Source organism: Lynx canadensis, chromosome D1 (assembly GCF_007474595.2).
Source record: "Lynx canadensis isolate LIC74 chromosome D1, mLynCan4.pri.v2, whole genome shotgun sequence".
NCBI lineage: Eukaryota > Metazoa > Chordata > Mammalia > Carnivora > Felidae > Lynx > Lynx canadensis.
Window position 1 is genome coordinate 39,294,458 of NC_044312.2, and position 19,231 is coordinate 39,313,688.

Here is a 19,231-nt window from a genome sequence, read left to right on the forward strand (position 1 = left end):
AGCATATTTAAGATTTATAAAAGCAAAGCCAACAAATTTCACTGTGAGCACTGTGAAACCTCAGTGAATATATAACTGTGGCCCCATTGGTTTAGTTTCCTTCCCATAGCGTGCCAGTTCTGGTGTTAAGTGAAGAGAAAACCCTTTGGGAACAGTCACAGAGGGGCTAGGTAGCCAACGAGAAGCTCCAGCTGGAAAGACTGAGAGAATAGTTATTAAATAAATGTATGCTGGGTGAATAAATATTTTATGGATCCAAGCCAAGAGATACACTGGTTAAAAAAAAAAAAAGAAATGGTGCCATTTTTGTTGCTCAAAATTTTTATTTTTTTTCTGAATATTTATATTTATGCTTTTGTCGCTATCCATGCTGTGGCTTTTTAAACCCTTAGCCACTTTGTGGTTCTAGCCCCAATATAATCATCATCCCTTCACTCTTAGAATTCTTCGTCCCTTGTCTCTTTGCCTTTGTAGGGCTTGTATAAAAGGAGGGCCTTGGAAAATCAATACTTCCTGTGAACTGGAGAGACCATCTGAGCAGTGCCCCAAACAGCAGGATTAGGCAGGTAAAACCAGTTGGAGAGCAGATATATTATGATCTCTTGGACCAAGGTAGAGTTGTGTGCATGTCTGAAAGGTCATGCTGACTCACCAATGGAATAAGGATCGTGTAGGTTGACCAGGGTGAGGTAGGACTGTCCACAGGATTGTGTGAGCTGTGGTAGCGGAGGCAGTATATATAACATTCATGGACTAAACACTTAGCTAACTTTTTTCCTGAAAATGGTCTATGCTCTAAAAGACGAAGATCTAAGCTTTTCTCCTGCTTTTTTTTTTTTTTTTTTTAAACTTCTGACGATTCAAGTCACTGCTAAGTCAGTTCTTATGATTTAAAATGAAAGCAAATGGCTATGGTGATGTCGAGAAGACAGCTGACCTGCACCAGTATATTTAAGATTTTTAAATTCTGAGTTAGCTCACCTTATAAAAATACATGTCAATATACTAAATACTCAACAAAGATCCGGGAGGGGGGGGGGTATTTAAAAATACACTTCTCTTGGATCAGCACCAAAAATATCATTAGTTTTCTGTACAACCCGTTACAAGTTTTTAAGTAGAAGTTAAAATTATTTCTGATAAAAATTACAAACTCCACATAAATCAGTAAAGATACATCCAAACAACTTTCAAACACATTTTGACATCAACGGTAGGCATTTTCACTCGGAAGGGCGTTCGAATGTGTACCACTGAATGTCTGCAGTGAAACTTTTTGATGTCAATTCTGTATCATGGGGATATTTCATATCTCACACAAAGGAGGCACTGGTACTTGGAAAATTATTAGAACCGTTATGACTGAGGTGAAGAATTTGTGCAGCCTTCCACAATTTCAAAGAGGTAGTGATAGACGCTTGTCCTCCGGGCGATATCAAATGCAGTCTCTTCCAAGTTGTTTTTCAGACCTGGTTTGATGTAGCGGTTCATCAGGAGGAGTTCTAGGGTATCTTTGCTGTCTCTGTTCCCGGCAGCAAGATGTAAGGGGGTCAAGAGGCCTTTTGTTTGGGCGTTAATATCTGCGTCATGCTGGAGTAAGAAAGAAGCTACTCTGGTGTTATTCCACTTACAAGCACTGTGCAGGGGTGTCCAGCCATCCACAGTCACCGCGTGGACATCTGCCCCTTGTGCGATCAGCTCACGCACAACATCTAAGTGTCCACTGTAGGCTGCTCGATGAAGAGGGGTATACTCATCTTCATCTCTAGTGTTCACGTGAGTGGACTTTTCAGAAAGTAGTCTCCGCACCGTGGTAAGCTGAGGAGGAAAAGACAACTTAAAAAACCCAGAACAGTCAATGGAGAAAATTAAGCTATCTCGTGGTGTTAGATTTGATGAAGTTCAACATAAACTTCCTTGTCAGCAGATGACTTTAAAATAAAAATGATTTAACATTTCTTTCGGGGGCAACAGATTTTTAAGAATGAACAGTTAGTGTTAGCCAGGCTCTTGCGTCTAAGAATGTGATTCTCTGAATATCAAAACATACATTTACTCCTGGTCCAATTAAGGCTCATTGCATAAAAGCTTTAGTCCTAGATGAATAATACAGGCTATTGGGTTTAATCCTTTATATTTCATTAGTTAAGAAAACATAATAATTGATTGATTCTTTGACAGGATTACCACACCAATATACACAGTGCGTAAACTTTAAAAAATAAACTTCTTTATCAGAAGACAATGCTACAAGAAATCTAGAGATTAAAGAGCTCAAACTAAAACAACCTTAGAAATGTATTTTCAGGAAGCGATTTTCAGCTTGGTCTTTGGATCTCTGGTGGGATGCAGTGTGCTCTTGGGTTAAAAAGTTATCCAAAAATACAAGACCTTTTTGGTTAGTTTACTAACAGACATGGAGGAACTTAGTGAAATGTGGTAGAAGTGGATGAGTGGGAAGAATAGATTGGATAATACTGGGCAAATGAGTATTTCTGAAACTCATTTTCTTAAACTGTAAAAGGGAATATTATTATCTTGCAGAGATATAGGAGGATTAAATCAAATAATGTAGTAAAAGCACATGGTATATTTAGTATTCAAAACATGTTAATTCCCATCCTCCCTTTTCTAAACCATAGTTGTCTCTAGGATGATCTTAATGACTTAATAGAAATGATTTAAAAATATAGGTGACTTCTTGCCATCTTTATAATTACCCCTTAAACTTCCAAATAATACTGAATAGGATGCTTTCTGGCTTACTATGTACTTTCATGTACATTTCCTCATATGCTCCTCAAAATCCTATATAAAAGATACAGGTATTATGATGGCCACTTTTACAGGTAAGAAAATAGAGGTTCAGAAATGGTGGGATTTGCCCAAAGTTACAAACCAAATAGAGGTTCAGGGATAGGTCTTCTGGCTCCAAATCCAATACTTTTCCTACTATATTATGATTTCCTCTTTAGCTGTTTTTTGTTTTGGTTTTTTTACCCGATTTCTTTCAGCAGCCCAAAGAAGCAATTTGCTTGGATCTTTTTCCATTTTTTTTTCTTGCAATTGATACCACTCTTCAGTTTTTTCATCTTGTTCCTCATCTTCGTCAGAATTCCCTACCCAGAGACTTTGGGTACCAGTGGGAATAAGGTGTCCATGCGTTTCCAACAATTCAAGTTGGTTAAAGTGTTCAGAAAAGTCCAAGGAATTTTCTGTATCTGGTTTTCCATCAACATTTACTTTCCCTTTTTCCATTTTTACTGTTATTCTAAATACAAAGCATTTCAAATGCCAGCGTATAATTAATCTTTCTAGTGATGAATTATGTCTGCTTTATTTTATCCATCAAGATCTGGAAACACAAACATAAAAATTATTAGAAAATAGCATAGATAAGTTTTGCAAACACATACCAATAAACTCTGTCTGAACTTTTTGGATTTATTGGTACTTTACATTCTCTAAATGCTGGAAATGAGATTTCAGTTATCTGTATCTTCAATGGTCTAAAACTTCTTATTTTTTAAGTCCATGGTTATATTTTTCTGAATCTATTGGTTTAGATACTATTGCACTATACTGAGTGATAAATGCTTAAAGCTTCTACATTATAATTTAAAAGAAAGGCACGTTCATGATTTTTATAGACTAGACAAATGATGCAAAGCAGAAACAAAAAATTTTAATTTCTAATAAACTACTTCAAAGACTTAGGCATTCTTAGAGATGGAATAGCCTCAAGGGCATCTGTTCAATCTCTCATCAATGCAGGTATCTTTATCGTAACGTCTATAATAATTATCCTGTTTCTACTTTGGTAATTTCAGGCTTGGGAAAATTCACTGCTTTAAAAAGGAGTCCCATTCATTGATAGACAACTATAGTTCTCAGTTGGCTTCTTGTTTTGAACTGAATTTTGGCTGTCACTCAACAAATACGAATAGAATGCCTGGTATGTGCCAGTCTCTGGATATTGGGATTCAACAATGAACAAGACCCATGTCTTAACCTCATGAAGCTTATTGTCTAGTGGGGATGACCAGTAATAACAGCATGATCTGTGTTATAACAGGACCTTGTCCAAATACAATGAGTATACAAGAGGGTTATAATTAACCCAGTCCTACAGGATTAGAGAAGGCTTCTTGAAGGAAGTAACATTTATTCAGCTAGGCTGCCATATTAACTTATAAACCAGTATCAGCTTAAAGAGTTACACAGCTTATTAAATCTTAGCCAATTTTTAAAAATGTGACTAATAAATATCTTAAAAATACCATGTCTCTGCCTCCCAATTATATTTGCTGAAATCAGTCTATCAAGGCTCTTCTCAGATGTTATCTCTTTCATTAAGTCTTTCCTGAACCTCAAAATGAGATCTCTCTCTGGTAGCTTTTTCTGTGCTACATATTGCTTTGTTTCAGCACTAATCTGTTCTTGTTTTAGTCCCTCAGAAGTTAATAAGCTTAAGGATAGGGTCTGTATTTAACTTATCTCTATGCCCTACTTATACAGAGGGCATTAAGAAATATTTGTAGAATTAAATTTAATTAAAGCCCTATCACTTGATTTTGTGTGGAATGCAGAAGAGATTGAGAGAAGTTCCCGAGTTAGTCATACCCTTAAGATACTAATTTCTTTCTAATTTCACCAGTTAAATAGTATTCAATCCTAATGTGGCATTAGATTTTATTACTAGAGCCAAGAGTACTAAATTCAAGTTTCAATCTATCACTCATAACTAATAACTTCTCTTGTCCTGTTACTTCATTGTAAAATGTAATGACTGTACTAAAGGATTTCCAAGTCCTGCCCAGCTTTTCAGTCTATTGAGAGGCCCCATCAGAACTGCTTTGTGTTTTACAAGTTCTCTTGGAATTTTCACTTTTTATTATTGACCTATTGTTGATACACAATGCTATATTAGCTTCAGGTATACGACACAGTGATTCGACAACTCTATACATTATTCAATGCTCACCACAGTATCCTTTATTACTGACTATATTCACTTATTGATTATACTCCTCACTATATTCCTTGACTATATTCTCTATGCTGTACTTTTCATTTCTGACTTATTTTTTCTATAACTGGTAGTTTGTACCTCCCAAACCTTTCACCTATTTTGTCTATCTCCCTTCCCCTCTCCCCTCTGGCAACCACCAGCTTGTTCTGTATTTATGAACTTTGTATTTAGGAACTCCCATCGGAGTTCTCATCTTTTTCTTTCCTCTCAAACTATTCTCTGAACCTTGCAACACAAAAATGATCATACATCAATTCATTAAACACTTAATAGATACCGAGAAATAATACAAAGTTCATTTAATTATAGCAAATATAGAAACAATAAAGCACATATTTTATCCTCCCCTTTCCTTTCTATAAAAACTCCCTCTCCCCTTTTTAAAGTAAATTCTGAATTTACTGCTTCAGACAGAATAAGTTACGTGTAAAATTTATTTTTAAATTTTAGGTAGTTTAAGAGTCAAACCTAGAGTCAAAAAATCGATTAAGATTCTTACTTGACGACATTCCACCAGGAAGAAACATACCCCATGTTTCTTAAAAGAACACATTTCGACAGAGATCTAAACCATGTCAACTCCTTACAAAAAACTCAGTGACAGATGGTATCATAAACCCCATTTTACAGGTGAAGGCGCTGAGTTTCGGGTAGATTAAAACAACCTGCCCTAGACTAAGGACCCTTTAATGGCACTGAAATGTCAGATTTTCTAATTCAAAAGTTTCACTTTATACACACACACACACACATATACACACTATATTTTACTGCTACGAGCACAAAGTAGTACAGATGTGCTGAACCCAGGGTCCAGAGGCGAAAATAAAGGATGCGGGGAATAAATACAAGGGCCCGAATGCTCTAACTCTGGGGAGTGGGAGTGAGGGAGAAGCCCTCTGGCACCGATTGGTCATTTCACAGGCCCGGAGTCGCGCCTGCGGCCTTCCAAACGGCGAAGAGTGGAGAAGCCGCTCCAGCCCTATCCAGGACCCACGACGCAGCCCGTTCAGCAGGGCTCAGCAGGGGTCGACAGGTGACCCGCCCCTAAGGGCCCACTAGTTTTTAGGTGGCGCGAGGGGACCAAGGAGCGCGGGCCGGGACAAGCAAGAGCTACCCACCTTAAAGAAGGGAAAATCTCCGCCGCGAACCTCGCTTCCGGGGTCGTCCCTCAGCTTCTCTGGATTGGCTCTCGCATGAGGGCGGGGCTTCGCCGCTACTTTCCCGGCTCCTCACGGCATTTGGTAGCCAATGAGAGCCGGAGAAGACCTGAGTGCCACGTCATCAGTGAGGTATCGCGAGAGAAAGAGCTGCTTTTTCTCTCCCGCCTAATTCAGGTAAGTGGCCCCGCGGGTTCTGAGACCGACGCTCGTGAGTTGCTGTTGCATTTCTCTTCGGGAAGCTCGCTCCTTCTTCCCGGGTAAAAGACACCCTGGGGGCCCGTTGAGGCTTTGGGAGAGTGAGGGTGTGGGATAATTTGGGAAACGTACTGCCTATTTCTGTGGGATCCGGGGAGGAAGCCCTGAGTGGATTGACTCTGGAAAAGAATGGGACGGGTCGGCTAAGTCCTGGAAGGTTCTGGTTCTGGTTTCAGAGTCCGGTGGTGTGTGTGTGTTGAGGCTTGGGATCTCGACCGAACCAGGAGGCCGGACGTGGGAGGGGTGGTTTCACGGTGGCATACACTCTTGCCCGAATATTTTGGCCATTTCCACTTGCTTTGCAGGCGCCGGGCGTTTTTCTGCGGAGCACGTGTTTCTTTTTATTTACAGTCGTTTTAAAGGTGGGCCCTTCTCTTTTCATAAATTAGACCTTTTCTTTAAACAGCCTTGTGTTTCAACAGAAAGTATGGGGTCACCTCCATGCTCCAGGGTAGGCTGCACATGTCGTTTAAACATTTCTGCACACCCAGAATTGTTTGTGTGCTAAACCAAAACTGCTGTATGTGACCCTTTTTGCCCATTCATTTGATAGACATTAGTTTCCCATAGTTTAATCATAATGGTGCAATTAGAATGGCACTGGGGATGTGCCATTTTCTATTGTTGGTTTCTTAAGTAAAAATGTAGTAGGTCCTTAGATGAAAATGAGATTCCAAAAATTGGTAGTTTGTTTTTAAAAGAATGTGCGTTTTATAATAATGTAATTTTGCTTTTAGTATTGGGATTTGAAATCGAGTGAGTTCTCTGACTTATTTGAGCACACGACCCAGGAGTACTTGGAGAAAAAACTGGTTCCAGAGGACCTAGACTGACGGTAGAAATGAGTCCTGCAGATGCCCTGTAAGCACTTGTCTTCTGGAATCTTTTTTGTTGCTTTGGATTTCTAAAGCCCATCAACTAAGATCGCCGTAAAAGAAAACTTATTTAATAAATTGGCAGTAAATAAAGAGCTTACCTATGAACAGAAATGTTAGTGATCAAAAAACATTTAGAATGTTAAAAAAAATTACTGTTGTATGTTTACTAACTTAAAGATAATATTCACCTATAGGTTGAAGCCTTGCAGTAATTTGGTGTATTACTTTAGTATATAAGTTTATATTCTTAGGTTTTGTCTTAAAATAGTGAAGCTATAAATATTTTTGAGCTTTTGTGAGGAAGTCTTAACTAGTCAGTGCAAGCCTATTTAAACAGTAAATTGCTCTAGCATTGAATCAATTGGAAATGAATCTGAGTAAAATGAAAATCAATAAAAGAATCAGAAGTTATGTGGGAAAAGCATTAGATTTGGTGTCTAATTTCAGTTCCTTGGTTAATACTGTGTGACCTTGGGCAAATTAGCAGTTCTCTGAACCTTGCCTCAATTTCCTTATCTTATATATATAATTGGAACAAAATTGCCTTTCTCAGATTAATTTAAATGTTTAAATGAGAGAATTCATTTGAAAATACTTCATAAAACGCTATGTATTTTGTAACATAAATTGCTAGGGTAATGTGATCTTGAAAATATTCTGATCAGCCTGTGTGTGTGGCAATTAAAACTGTGTGTGTATATATCATCTTTGAAGTTTCTGAAGAGAAACCTTTTTCTGGAAAAATCTTATATATAAAGATTAAAATTTTGGAGATATATGTGAAAGTTTTTTTAAGTTCCTTGTGGTTTAATGAAAATAGCCTGAGTGGTTAAATCCTGTTTCTTCCACTTAGTTGTGCAATAAATCATTTAATTTCTCTGTTTTGTGTTCTCATTTTTCAGAGACAGTAAATACCTACCTCTTTACACGTGGAAGTTGAGATGAGATCATAAATCCCTAAGTACTTTTTTAAAAAGAGTTAAAAGTTACATTAAATTTAGGAAAGCCGTAATAACTACTACGTTGCTGCTTCACATGAAAGTACCTTTGAATACCACCAAATTCAAATGGACTTGTAAATAATTCTGTTTTGTTACTTGGCCAAATTTGTTAATGAAACACTAACTTTGTATAGAGAGTAGAGTCAAGCAAGTGTCTTCTGGGACTGCAGTGTAAGCTTATTAGCTTATGAGGATAAAAGAAGGGCTTTTTAAATGAACCGGTCAAGTATGATTTTCCTGGATGAGTACAAAATAGATAAACAGCGGGTTTAGATATGGGGTCAAATCCTCTTGGTTTTTTTGCTCTGGAATAGAATTCGAAAACAACCAGGCTCCCAGGTCCAAGGTAAAAAGGAGTATATAAAATTGGTTGTAACAAGGTTATACTTTTTTGAAGGAGTCACAGAACCTTTTTAAAATTCATATGTTCTGTTTTGAATTAGTGGTAGGCAAACTATGTAATGTTAAAGATCTATTGGATGCTTTACATTTTCAGACCTATTTTGAGGCTAGAAAAGCGATTTTACTACATAACTGTTCTTATTTCACAAATTTAGGTTTTAATTGGTTTGAGCATACTCTTATTGTATTGAAATGTTTCTTTTTTAATACAGTGACGATGAAAATACATTTAAAATCTTAGTTGCAACAGATATTCATCTGGGATTTATGGAGAAAGATGCAGTCAGAGGAAATGACACATTTGTAACCTTTGATGAGATTTTAAGACTTGCCCAGGAAAATGAAGTGAGTTGGGTTTACATTTCTCAGTTTCTGCTATGTTCTTTTAGTCAATAGGCTCATTGCTTTCTTAAAGTTGGAGGTTGGTTTTACAGGCTCATGTGCCTACGTTGCCTGCTTAAATGTCAATATACGAAAAGCCTAAAGCAGATTTTGAGTGCCTTGTCACCTTAATTCAGGTAGGAGCTACTTTTGTCAGAGGTTTGTAAAAGTTTACAAATATTTATGGGGTGTTTACAGAGTGCTGGATCCTGTGGCAGTTTCTATTTGAAATGGAAAGATGACTGTCATAGTTTCTGCTTTCTAAGAACATAAAGCGTAACAGGATGTAAGATTTAGACAAATGTCCATAATGCTCAGATGCAAGGTCTTAATGTGGTAGGAACCGTAAGAAAATTATCAGCAGCCTTTCCTGGGAGTTTAGACATAGAAAAGATCACATAGAGGATAGCAAGATCAGTTTAATGAACGAGATGGCATTTAACTTGGGCTTTGAAGGATGGGTAGGCTTTTGATGGGTGAAGAGCATAGAGAATGTACATTTCCCAGGAAGAAGGGCACCGAGGTGAGACAATATGAGAGGTATGTTAAGGGCACAACAAGTCAGTTTTGCTCATTTGTAGGCCATTTATTAGAAAATATGCTGAAAGACTAAGACATGAGTTGAGCTGCGTCAGAGAAGGCTTCAAATGCCAGATTGAGGAGTTTGTGCCCAATTCATTGGAAAATCTTTGGGCAACAGGGTATAGCATGAATTGAATACCGGTTTGAGGCTTTTTTAAAGTAGTGGCATGGGATGGAAAAAAAGGAAGTGAATGCCAGAGGTATTTCAAAGATTGGATTTGAATACTTTGGGGGTAGGTTGTGGGAAAGGGAAGGGACAATGACTGGAGTATGTTAAGTTTGGGCAGATGGTGGTACCAGTAATAGAAATAGGTTCTAAATAAGGATGAGGTACTTCTTTATGTGGGAAGGTAATGAATTCTGATTTAGATCATTTGAGTTGGGAGATTCCAATAAGACATTCAGGTCAATATTCCAGTAGACAGTTGAGATGTCCTGCTGGACATTTCGGAAGAGAGCTGGGGAGAACATAAATGCTTATGATTTACAAATTAGTATCTCTAACCTTGACTTTTCTTCAGTGTTCAGTTTATCTGCAAGTCTTTTGGTTCTTCCTCCCGAATGTATACGGAAACTGTTGTTTTTGTGCCTATATATTTAGCCCCAAACTTCTATCATATTTTGCTGTAGTAGCTCCCCATGGGTCTTTCTGTTTGCATTCTTTTTCCCTACATCTGTTCAGCATAGCAGCCAAAATGAACTTTGAAAATCATAAATTAGATCGTACCACTCTGCTGCTTAAAATCTTCCAAGTGGCCTTCTAGTGAATCTAAAATAAAATTCAAATTACAAGGCTCAAGTTGGTCTGGCCTCTGCCGGGAGACTTCTACAACTGTCTGCCTTGTTCAGTGTGTTCCATCCACATTGGCATTTCTGCTCTGGGACCTTTGCACGTCAGGTCTCTCTGCTTGGAGCACATTTTACCTTTGGGAGAGGTCTTCCCGGATATCTCCAAACACTCTTATCAATTATTCTGTTTATTTTTTTCATCACACCATCTGAAATAATATATTGAATTGTTTACTTGTTGACTATTGACCTTCCTCCACTAGAAGGTAAACTCCATGAGAGGGAAAAATCTTTTCTGCTTATTCATGCTGTATCTTAATATCTAGGAAGGATCTAGCAAGCAGTAGGTAGCTTTTAACAAATTTGTTAATGAGGGGCACCTCAGTTGGTTAAGCATCCGACTTCAGCTCAGGTCATGATCTCACGGTTTGTGAGTTCAAGCCCCACATCAGGCTCTGCTGACAGCTCAGACCCTGGAGCCTGCTTTGGATTCTGTGTCTCCCTCTGTCTCTTTCCCTCCCCCACTCATGCTCTCTCCGTCTCTCTCTCAGAAATAAACATAAAAAAAGTAATAAATTTGTTAATGAATGAAAGAATGTCTAGTAATATCTCTTTTTTTTTTTTTTAATTTTTTTAACGTTTATTTATTTCTGAGACAGAGAGACAGAGCATGAGCAGGGGAGGGGCAGAGAGAGACACACACACAGAATCTGAAACAGGCTCCAGGCTCTGAGCTGTCTGCACAGAGCCCGACACGGGGCTCGAACTCATGGACCGCAAGATCATGACCTGAGCCGAAGTCGGACACTTAACCGACTGAGCCACCCAGGTGCCCCAGTGATATCTCCTTTTAAGATGACTTCCTCTTTCCCTGAGGTCAGGGAAACTTATAGCCAAAGGATGTCTGTTTCCTGCCAGAAAAGCTTGTGTTTTTTCTTTTAGTACTAAAATACTTCTTTTCCTGGGCATAAGCTTCTTTCTTCTACTTTGTCTTTTGCTTCCCTTCTATTTTCTCAGTTCCCTTCCTGCATCCCTTAAGTTTAACACTCCCCTCCCACAGCCCCATGCTAGTATTTTATTTACTTTTTCCCTTAGTTTGTATTTAACAAAGTATTTACTATTGAAATCTAAATTTTTCCTAACTTTAAGTGCCCTACTTTGTGTGTCTGTGCCATCAAATTTGCCTTATTTCTACTCCTTAATTCCTTGGAGCCCCCTTTTTTTTTTTTTTTTTTAACTTCTAACAGTATCAGTCTCAGAAATATTGCAAGCATAATACAAAGAATTCCTTACCTTTCACCCAGAATTTCCTACATCTTACCCCATTTGCTTTATTCTGTCTCTTTACACACACACACACGCACACACACTTTTTCTGAACCATTTGAGAGTCATTGCATATGTAACCACAGTGCACTTGTCAAAACCAGGAAATTAATACCGATTCGATACTTAGATAACTTCAAGATGTTGCTGATTGTCTCAGTAATGTCTGTTACAGCAATCTGCGGGCAGGGTGGCAGAGTCCAGGTCCTACCCAGGGTTACATTTTGCATTTAGTTGTCATGTCTCCTTAGTTTCTTGTAATCTGGTACATTTCCTCAGTCAGCCTGTGTTTTTCATGACCCAGACATTTTTGAAAAGTACAGGCTAGTTACTTTGTAGAATGTTCCTCAGTTGGATTCGTCTGATATTGCCTCATGACTGGATTCACTTTGTGGCAGGAAGACCATAGAAACAAGGTGTGTCCTTTTTCAGTGTTGCCTGGAGTCACCAGCTTTTAAAAATATTAAAAAATTTTTTTTATTTGTGGTAAAATACACCTAACAAAATTTACCATCTTCAGTGTCTTTAAGTGTAGACTTTAACAGCATTAGGCACATTGACGTTGCTGTGTAACCAATCTCCAGAACTCTTCCTCTTGCAAAAGTGAAACTGTACCATTTAAACAACCACTCCACCTCCTGCCTGAAATGTTTTCTGTGTTCCTTTTGTTTTTCTCTATGCTGTTGATTGTGATGATTTTCTTCCTTTATTCAAATCGTGTTCATTTTTGAAGACCTAGCTTAAGTCCCACATTTTTATTGAAGCTCCTCTGACTACTCTAAGATGGAAAACTTTTCCCTTCTTTCCTTTTAGATTCTTTGGCCGGGCTAATAATTAAATTGACCTAAGACACATTAACAGGAGAAAACCAAATTTTGTGTGTATAGGAGTCTCATAAAAATATGAGACTCCCCAGCAGTCAGGTAATCGAGCCTTATATACCATCCTGAGCTAAAGAGAAAGGAGGTAGAGGTCTGGGGTTTCAAGGGAGGGAGATGATTCATGGGAAGATGGGAAGAGCAAATGTTGGTCATGCCACGTATAGAAGTCTTGTGTGTGGGTGCCTGGGTGGCCCATTCTGTTGAGCATCTGGCTCTGGATTTTGGCCCAGGTCATGATCTCACAGTGACGTCCAGCCCCGCGCGTCAGGCTCTGCACTGAGCATGGAGCCTGCTTAAGATTCTCTCTCTGTCCCTTGGCCCCTCCCCACCGCTCAGGCTCTCTCTCTCTAAAATTAAAAAAAGAGAGAGAGAAGTCTTTCTGATATAAAAAGTTCTCTCTGATAATAGCTCTTTTCCTGGTATAGGCCCCAGTCAGTTCTTTGAGGTAGTTAGGGGAAGTTTAAAAAAAGCTATTCCTGAGTCTACTAAGTCTTAATTGCCTTTAGCTCCAGTCCATGTGCCAAAGTGACACTTTCGGGAGTGGTGTATTCTCCCCCTCACTACTGTAGCCTAAGTGATCTGGGTTCTTTTGTATAATTAAGAACTTAATCAAGTTTCTTTAGGTAGATTATATACTTCTTGAAAGCATGCATGTTGGGCTTTTTTCTGTATAATTTCTTTATTCTCTTGTTTCTAGAATGCTCTTCCTTAAAGTCTCATTTATTCTTAATAGGGTAACCTAAATGCTACCATGTTGGCACTTTTTAAAAAAATTTTTTTAATGTTTTTTTACTTTTGAGAGAGAGAGAGAGAGAGACAGAAGCATGAGCAGGGGAAGGGCAGAGAGACACAGAATCTGAAGTGGGCTCCAGGCTCTGAGCTGTCAGCACAGAGCCCGATGTGGGGCTCGAACTCACAGACCATGAGATCGTGACCTGAGCTGAAGTCAGACACTTAACTGACTGAACCACCTAGGGGCCCCTTGGCACATTTCCTTCTGCACGCATTGTCCTCAGATGACTTCTTCCCTTCAGTTAGAATTAACTGTAGTGTCATTGCTGCTCCTGGTTGGTTTATATACTCCTTCTAGTGCGTGTCTGAGTCTGACTTACGTTCAGATGCATAGCCGTTTGTCTCTTCCACTAGATTCTGAACATACTTAGGAAAGGAATTGTATTTTATTCGTCATTGTATCCTCAGGGCCCAGTACAGGGAATTGTACATTGTCAGTCCTGGACATCATCTGTTCTGTAGATTGCAGTTTCCTTAGGTGGCAGTGCCTGTGTGAGCCCTAAATAATTGTTGAATGAATTGAATGAGTAATCTAAATTGAATTGGCTATCTTGTCCGTAGGTTCCATTAAAGTTCTAAATTTATGTTTAATTTGAATAACAAAAGATAGTGATTACTCTGGGTAGCATGAGTTAGAGGTTTGGTGTAATAATTTGAAGATGGCTTTTTTTTTTTAATGTTTATTTACTTTGATAGAGCCCATGTGCATGTGGGGGGGTGGGGGGGGTAAGGAGGGGCAGAGAGGGAGAGTAAGAATCCCAAGCAGGTTCCATGCTGTCAGTGCAGAGCTCCATGTGGAGTTCAGTCTCAGAAAACTGTGAGATCATGACCTGAGCCAAGATCAAGAGTTGGATGACCAACTGAGCTACCCAGGCACCCCAAAGATGGTTTTTTTTGAAGGTGGCCTAGGAACCTAAGTTGGAGTCAAAGTAATCAACAGACTGCAAGCTCTTTAAATAAATAAAATATAAAATTTTGAATCTCCATACACATCAGTATCTTTTATGAGATTTTTTTCTACTTCTTTAATCTACAGTTTTAACATCTTCCCCTATAAAACATACTAATTTTCACACTGTTTTCTGTTGATTAGGTGGATTTTATTTTGTTAGGTGGTGATCTTTTTCATGAAAATAAGCCCTCAAGAAAAACATTACATACCTGCCTCGAGTTACTGAGAAAATATTGCATGGGTGATCGTCCTGTACAGTTTGAAATTCTCAGTGATCAGTCAGTCAACTTTGGTTTTAGTAAGTAAGTATATTTAAATGCTTAAGTGAATGTTTTCTTTTGTGTAATATTTTCTGTGAAAGACAAACACATTAACAATTAGCTATTTGACCTTCACTATGAGCTATTTTCATAGTAAGTGTAATTCTTTGAATTTTCTGTATGTCATTGTGTTAATTTGTATTTCCCTAATTAATAGTGGGACTGAGAATTTTCTTAAATTTCTGTTGTACATTTTGGTATCCTGCTCTGTGCATACCCTTTGCCCATTTTAAAAATTGGGATTTTTGTCTTTTCCTATTCAATTTGCAGAAGTTATTCATATATTCTAGAGGCTAAGCCTTTGTTAAGCATGAATTTTTTTCTATCCAATCCGTGAATTGTCTTTTGACTTTTTTTATGGAGACTTTTGTTGACAAATACAGTACTTAATTTCAATGTAGTATCATTCTTTTTCCTTAATATTCATACTTTGGGGACTGACTGATGATAGTCACCTAGAACCCCATGTTGTAAAGATAGTCTCGTGGTTTTTCTTAAGCATTGCACAGGATACCGTACTACATGTGGTTGAAATGTTCTCTCAGTTTCCTCACACTGTGCCAGCTTTTCCGTCTTTTCTTACCTTTCATTTCCATGGTACTTCTGAAGTATACTGGTCAGTCATTTTGTAGATTGTCCCTCAATTTGGGTTTTTCTTGTGATTAGACCAGGATTAAGGGTTTTCAGGAAAGAATATTCCACAGAGGTGAAGTGCTCTCTCATAGCATATCTGGAGTACATGCTATCAAGTTGGCTAATTACTGGTGAGGATAACCTTAATCTCTTGGTTAAGGTGGTGCCTGCCAGGTTTCTCTGCTGTCAAGTTAGGATTTTTCCCTTTTCATCCACTCTTCATTAGAAGTGAGTTGCTAAGTCTAGCCCACACTCAGAGGGATTTAAGTGTCACTTCCTGTAGAGAGGAAAGAGTATCAAAGGAGATGGGCATATTAAAACTACTGTAGTCATTAGTAAGTATTTTGGGGGAGATATTTGAGGCTGTGTACCTATTTATTCTGTGTCGCCTTAAAGTTTGTCCACTAATTTTAACATTCGTCAGTGGCTCTTGCCTATAGCAATTTTAACCGTGGTGTTCTAATGCTGATTTTCCATTTCCCACATTTTTCTGCATTTATTAATTAAAATTCTTCTGTAAGGAAGATTTGTCCCTTGTCCCCCACTTGTTAATTTATTGACTCAGCTATCAGAAGGAACTTCTTCAATTGTCTATATCAATATGAACTCATTTTTTCCCTTTGTGTTGTAATTTAATGCAATTGTAATCTGTTTTGTTGCTCAGATGATTTGTACGAAGGTTAGCCATTGGGTACTTTTTCACATTGGCTCCTCTCTCCTTTTGACTTACCCTCATTTCCCCCTCTATTTCCTATTTTTTGGCATTAGAAGATGCTCCAGATGAATTATTTTCCCTTCCCTAGCTTTAGACTCATCCATTTCTTCAAGGAGTCCTGGTTCCTTTGGAAAAGGTATTTGAAAGCCCAAACCTAGATGCTAGGCTTGCACATTGCTGTCACCTTGTCACTGCTTCTAGGGTCTCTCAGTGCCCAGAGCTAAGAAACAGATGCATGTATACTAATCTATTAAAATGGACCTATCTGGGTTTGTTTTTTATCTATTTAACTATCTGTATTTTTTCTTTCTCTTTTTATCATGTTTGTTTATTTTGAGAGAGTGTGTGTGTGTGTGTGTGTGTGTGCAAGCAAGTGGGGGAGGGGCAGAGAGAGAGGGAAACAGAAACCGAAGAAGGCTCCAGGCTCTGAGTTATCAGCGCGGAACCCGACACGGGGCTTGAACTTACGAGTCTGAAATCATGACCTGAGCCGAAGTTGGACGCTCAACCGACTGAGCCACCCAGGCACCCCTAACTATCTATAATTTTTTCAAATGAGTTCATGTTGGGAGGTAAATTTTTAGAGATTTTTGTATGTGAGAAAATGGCTGTATTTAACTTTGCTCTGGGTTGATAGTTTAGCAGAGTGTAGAATTGGATTTTAAAAGTACCTATGGTTTTTAACAACATATGTCGTTGTTTTTAAGAAATCTGTTCAGTATCTTTACCTGTCTCCTATTCAGATCCAGAACGTTAGCGTTTTCTTCTTTCTCTCATCTTATTTTTAAACTGCTCCCCTCACCTTTGCAGACCTGTTTACCTGTTTCTTTGCTCACTGTTGTTGCTTCTTGCATTTCATTTTTTCCCTATGGATTCCGTTTTCTTCTTTCTAAAGTACTGTTTTCAGTAGTTTTTTCATTGAGTGCAGTGAGTAGTAAACTCTTATTTTTTGGTTGCTGTTGAGAAGTCTGCTATCACTGTAGTTGCTGGAAAAACAGTGTAATATAGTGATTAAAAGCATGGATTCTGGTACCAAACCATGTGAATTCATGTCTTGGCTCTACTTTACCTTACTTTTGTATAGTGATGATGTTACAGAGTTGTTGTGAGGAGTAGTGGAGTTAATAAGAAAATTGCTTAGAATAGCAACTGGCAGAAAGAAAATTCTCGGGTAACTATTAAATTTTCTCATTGTCCTTAGCATTTCACAGTCTTACTAGGACATATTTAGTTGTGGATTTAGTTCTAATTGTTCTGCTTGGGTATCCTCATGCATTTCAATCTAAGGATTATTTTTTTCAGTAATTTTAGGAAGTTCTTAACCATTACATTTTCAAACATTGTTGCCTATTCTCTTTCTGAATATTATTTATATCTCTTACTGTTTTTGTTATATTGCGTATTACTTTATCTCTTTGTGCTGCATTCTGAATAATTTCCCCTTCTAGTTTACTAGTTCACATAGAAAAATAGACAAAAGAAAAGGTAGGAGAAGTCTGAAAGAGAAAACCACTAAATAATGACTAGCCCTATTACATATTAAAGTATATTAAGCCACATTAACAAAATGAGGGATGAAAATTATATTATCATCTGAATAGATGCAGAAAAAGCATTTGACAAAATTTAGCATCCTTTTATGATTAAAAACTCCCCCAACAAAGTGGGCATAGAGGGAACATACCTCAATGTAATAAAAGCCGTATATGACCCAACCCACAGCTAACATCATACCCAGTGGTGAAAAGCTGAAAACTTTTCTTGTAAGATTCGGAATAAGGCAAAGATTCCCACTCTCACCATTCCTATTCAACATCATATTAGAAGTCTTGGCTTGAGCAGCTGGGCAAGAAAAAGAAATAAAAGATATCCAAATCAGAAAGAAGGAAGTGAAGTTGTCTCCAATTGCAGATGATAATGTTATATGTAGAAAATGTGAAAGACTCCCCCCAAAAACTATTAGAACTAATAAATGAATTCAATAAAGGCCCAGGATACAAAATTGGTAGACAGAAATCAATTGCATTTCTATATACTAACAATAAGCTATCAGAAAGAGAAACTAAGAAAAGAATAGGAAAAGGAAAAAGAGTAAAATACTTAGGAATAAATTTAATCAAGGAGGCAGAAGAGCTATACACTGAACTATAAGACATTGGTGAAGGAAACTCAGGACACAAAAAATGGAGAGATATTCTGTGCTGGTGGATAAGAAGAATGAATATTGTTAAGCTGTCCCTATTACCCAAAGTGATCTATAGATTCAGTGTAACTCCTACCAAAATTCTAACGGTTTTTTTTCATAGAAATAGAAAAAACAATCCTAAAATTTGTATGGAACCACAAGACCCAAAATATCCAAAGCAGTCTTAAGAAGAAAGACAAAGGTGGAAGCATCACCCTTGCTGATTTCAAACTATGTTACAAAACTATAGTAATCAAAACAATGTGGTTTGGGCATAAAAATAAGACATCTAGGTTAGTAGAACAGAATAGAGAGTACAGAAATAAACCCATGCATGTTTGGTCAATTAATTTATGACAAAGGAGCCAAGAATATACAATGGGGGAAAGAAGAGTCTCTTCAATAAATGGTACTGGGAAAACCTGGACAGCCACATACAAAAGAATGAAGCTGTCCCCTTTATACCATACACAAAAATCAACTCAAAATGGATTAAAGACTTGAATGTGAGACCTGAAATTGTATAACTTCTAGAAGAAAGCATGGGGAGTAAGCTCCTTGACATCATTCTTGGCAGTGATTTTTTTTTTTTTTTTTTGGATTTGAAAACAAAAGGAAAAATAAACAAGTGGAACTATGTCAAATTAAGCTGCTGCATAGTGAAGGCAACCATCAACAGAATAAAAAGGGAACCTGCGGGATGGGAGAAAATATTTCTAAGTCATAAATCTGATGAGATGTTAACATCTAAAATATGTAAAGAACTTCTATAACTCAATCGCAAAAACAAAAACAAAAGAAGACCAAAAATCCAATCCAATTAAAAATAAGCAAAGAAACCAAAGACATTTTTCTGAAGACATACAAATGACCCAACAGGTATATGAAAAGGTGCTCAAAGTCACTAGTCATCAGGGAAATGCAAATTAAAACCACAATGAGAT

The 19,231-nt window shown here is 37.8% G+C and overlaps 2 protein-coding genes across 8 annotated transcripts in view; one reads left to right on the plus strand and one right to left on the minus strand.

Moving 5' to 3' along the window:
• Positions 1 to 303: 303 nt before the first annotated feature.
• ANKRD49 (ankyrin repeat domain 49) lies at positions 304 to 6,218 on the minus strand. Its single transcript, XM_030332735.1, has 3 exons — positions 6,154 to 6,218; positions 3,001 to 3,355; positions 304 to 1,818 (listed from the first exon to the last, which is right to left on the minus strand). The coding sequence occupies exons 2-3, from the start codon at positions 3,256 to 3,258 to the stop codon at positions 1,357 to 1,359; spliced, it is 720 nt and encodes a 239-aa protein (XP_030188595.1). The 5' UTR covers positions 3,259 to 3,355; positions 6,154 to 6,218; the 3' UTR covers positions 304 to 1,356.
• Positions 6,219 to 6,336: 118 nt separating this feature from the next.
• Positions 6,337 to 19,231, plus strand: part of MRE11 (MRE11 homolog, double strand break repair nuclease) — a 76,398-nt gene continuing 63,503 nt past the window's right edge. The window contains exons 1-5 of one of the 7 annotated variants that reach the window (XM_030331940.1): positions 6,337 to 6,369; positions 6,756 to 6,812; positions 7,188 to 7,311; positions 8,944 to 9,076; positions 14,576 to 14,736. In XM_030331940.1, the coding sequence (XP_030187800.1) occupies positions 7,292 to 7,311; positions 8,944 to 9,076; positions 14,576 to 14,736 (314 nt within the window). In that variant the 5' untranslated portion in view covers positions 6,337 to 6,369; positions 6,756 to 6,812; positions 7,188 to 7,291. Of the gene's footprint in view, positions 6,453 to 6,475; positions 6,813 to 7,187; positions 7,312 to 8,943; positions 9,077 to 14,575; positions 14,737 to 19,231 lie in introns of those variants that run through there. The other 6 variants (XM_030331939.2, XM_030331942.1, XM_030331941.1 and 3 more) reach the window with 6 other exon arrangements.

Bases quoted from the DNA above. Each gene is read 5' to 3' on its own strand.
- ANKRD49 (XM_030332735.1), bottom strand. From the start codon at position 3,258: ATGGAAAAAGGGAAAGTAAATGTTGATGGAAAACCAGATACAGAAAAT. The intron at 1,819-3,000 runs GTAAAAAAACCA...TTTCCTCCTCAG, and splicing joins GGGCTGCTGAAAGAAATCGG to CTTACCACGGTGCGGAGACT.